Source organism: Mytilus trossulus, chromosome 11, assembly GCF_036588685.1.
Source record: "Mytilus trossulus isolate FHL-02 chromosome 11, PNRI_Mtr1.1.1.hap1, whole genome shotgun sequence".
NCBI classification, from domain to species: Eukaryota; Metazoa; Mollusca; class Bivalvia; order Mytilida; family Mytilidae; genus Mytilus; species Mytilus trossulus.
The window spans coordinates 12,341,337-12,344,951 of NC_086383.1; the positions used below are offsets into that span (position 1 = coordinate 12,341,337).

The 3,615-nt window shown below is 37.7% G+C and overlaps 1 protein-coding gene across 1 annotated transcript; it reads left to right on the forward strand.

The window, feature by feature from the left end:
* Positions 1-752: 752 nt before the first annotated feature.
* LOC134689732 (craniofacial development protein 2-like) lies at positions 753-3,384 on the forward strand. Its single transcript, XM_063549700.1, has 2 exons — positions 753-1,011; positions 2,648-3,384. The coding sequence occupies exons 1-2, from the start codon at positions 753-755 to the stop codon at positions 3,382-3,384; spliced, it is 996 nt and encodes a 331-aa protein (XP_063405770.1).
* The last annotated feature ends 231 nt before the right edge of the window (positions 3,385-3,615 follow it).

Sequence of the window (3,615 nt, forward strand, 5' to 3'; positions counted from 1 at the left end):
AACATATATAATATGTATATGGCAATAACACATACAACCAGAAAATTTTGAAAGAAAAGAGAGAACATATTTCTATCAGTTGTTGCACAAAAAAGGGATGTTATGGTTTCAAAGGCATACGATACAGTTTTGATCCTATACTGAAAAACCTGTCTGTGGTTCCAACTTTGCATGGTTTATACACATACAACAGGAATACATTGGATTTGCACAGAAAAGGGATGTTATTGTTCAAAGGCATACGATACAGTTTTGATTCAATATTGAAAAACCTATCAGTGGATGCAACTTTACATGGTATATACTCATACTCTAGTTACGGAAACCAGACCAGTAAACATAAACACTTGCAACGGTATACCAGTGGATGCACGTTGTCAAGGCAACAGCATGAACGTTGTTAGTGAAAGCTTTCTAGAAGCTAACAACAGGAAAAGCAACCTTCTTGGGCCGAAAGAACATTTAAAGATAGGAGCATGGAACGTACGAACCATGTATGAATGTGGAAAGACTGCCCAGGTAGTTAAAGAGATACAATCGTACAATAATGATTTTTTTGGAGTAAACGAATGCAGGCGGACTAACTGTGGATATGTTACAGGTGAAACGATTATATACTCAGGTAGAAAGGATAATTAACATCATCAAGGGACTGCTATCATCATGAAAAAAAGGCTCAAGGTGCACTCACGGAATGGTCACCAGTAGATGAGAGAATTATTGTTGCAAGATTCCATTCCAAATATGCCAAAATGACAATGATACAATGTTATGCACCAACAAATATTGCAGATGATGAAACAAAAAGAACTTTTTATGAGAAACTCCTCAGTATAACCTGCAAAACACCACGACATGACATCCTTATAGTCTTAGGTGAAATGAATGCTAAAGTAGGAAATGATAACTTAGATGGAGAAAGAGTTATGGGCAAACATGGACTTGGCACTATAAACGAAAATGGAGAACTACTTGTACAATTTTGTGGAGATAACGACCTTGTTATTGGAGGTACACTTTTTCCACACAAAAAACATCCATAAAGTCACATGGAACTCCCCAAATGGTCGTGACAAAATCAATTAGATCTTTTGATGATAATCGGAAGATGGAAATCTCACTTTATGACGTGAGAGCTATGAGAGGAGCAGACTGTGGTAGTGACCATCACTTGATTTGTGGTAAAAATAGACTGAAGCTAAGAAAAGCAGTACAAAAATAGAACCACTAAGAGGGAAATATTAGACACAGTCAAATTAAAACAACCTGAAATTCTGAAGAAATTAAAGATCGAGTTGAGAAACAGGTTTCAAGTGTTAGAAAACCTACAAGACAACAAGCCAAGTACTGTAGAAAGCTTAGAACAGGGATGGAGTAGGATTGAAGCTGTGTTTAAAGAAACATCAAGAAATACTCTAGAGCTCCGACAACGTGAAAGGAAGAAATGGATAAATGATGACACATGAACTAGCATTCAACAGAGAAAAGACATAAAGGCAAAATTGAACAGCACAAAATCAGAACGAATCCAAACTGCTCTAAGGAAAGAATATTCAGTCAAAGACAAAGAAGTAAAACGTAAAGAGACTGCAACAACTGGCGTGGTATAACTTTGCTGTCAGAGGAAAGAGCAGGCAGGGTTTAGATCAGGTAGAGGATGTATTGACCATATATTAACAATCAGAAATATAATAGAGCAAACAAAGAGTGGCAAAACAAACTAGTCCTAAATTTCATTGACTTTCGTAGAGCCTTTGACAGTATTAAAAGAAGTTGCTAATGGGCCATCCTTATGGTATATGGTGTACCTTTTAAAATAATCATCTTAATACAAGCTTTCTTCAACAACTATGAATGCTGTGTATTACATAACGGTCAACAGTCGGAATGGTTCCAAGTAACATCTGGAGTACAACAAGGGTGTATAATTTCTCCTATCTTATAGGACTACAGAAACAGTTAAGTCAGCTTCATATCTTGACTTACATCTAGAAATTGACAATGAGGGTCGGTTGAAGACAAAACTTTACGACAAAAGAGATGATTTCAGCTTTCCAATTGTGAACTTTCCATTTCTAAGTAGCAACATTCCAGCAGCACCTGCATACGGGGTATATATCTCTCAATTGATACGATATTCCCGTGCTTGCATTTCCTATCATGATTTTATTGATAGAGGGTTACTGCTCACAAGGAAGCTATTAAATCAAGAGTTCCAAATGGTGAAGTTGAAATCATCCCTTCGTAAATTTTACGGACGCCATCACGAGTTGGTTGACCGTTATGGAATAACCATTTCACAAATGATATAGGATATGTTCCTCACGTCGTAACTACAATCCCCTTCCCTTTCATGAATTTGACCTACCGAATTAGACTATTTATCGGATTTGTAATCACATAAGCAACACGACGGGTGCCGCATGTGGAGCAGGATCTGCTTACCCTTCCGGAGCACCCGAGGTCACCCATAGTTTTTGGTGGGGTTCGTGTTGTTTATTCTTTAGTTTTCTATGTTGTGTCATGTGTACTATTGTTTTTTCTGTTTGTCTTTTTTCATTTTTAGCCATGGCGTTGTCAGTTTGTTTTAGATTTATGAGTTTGACTGTCCCTTTGGTATCTTTCGTCCCTCTTTTATTCATTACAGCAATAGATTGGTGTATGAGAACAACATTGGATAATGAAATCACAGGAATTAGATGGACCATGAATTCTTTTCTTGAGGATTTAGATTTTGCTGATGATATCTGTCTACTATCCAGCAACAGAAACAACCTGAAGAACAAAACCACCAGACTGAATGAAACAGCACAAAGTATAGGACTGACTATAAATGAGAAGGAGACCAAGCTCATGAACATCAGCAGTAACACAATACAACCAGTGTACTTGGGACATAACATCATAGAAGAGGTTGAGGACTTTACCTATCTTGGAAGCATGCTAAGTAACACCAATGGAACAGCAAAAGATATAAAAGCCAAAATATGCAAAGTCAGATATACATTCTGCCAACAACACCCCATATGGAGGAGAAGGTCAATCAGTCTGAAAACAAAGATCAGAATACACACCTGCAATGTCAGGTCAGTCCATCTATATAGGGCAAAATGCTGGAGAATTATCCAATTAGACATGAAAAAGCTTTTTTCATTCCATAACACCTGCTTGAGGAAGATCTGTAAGATATTCTGGCCCAATACTATTTCCAACAAAGACCTGTACCAAAAAACAAATCAGTGTTGTATTGAAACAGATATTAAAACGAAGAGATGTCGTTGGATTGGCCACGTATTGTGGAAAGGAAATGAAGATATCACCAAGAATGCTTTGAGATGGACACCTGGTGGTAGACGAAAAAGAGGGAGGCCAAAAGAGACCTAGTGTAGAATGATAGAATCAGAGATGAAAGACCTTGGGAAAACCTTGAAGGAGATTGAGAAGAAGGCAAAAGACAGGCAATGGTGGAGAGTACTGGTTGAAGCCTTATGTGCTGACAGGCGCGAAGAGGATAAGTGAGTAAGTGATACTCACACACTAGGGTAGCTTGTTATTGCACATCACAGGGATGTTATGGTTCTGAAAGGCATTCCATACAGTTTTGATTCCATATTG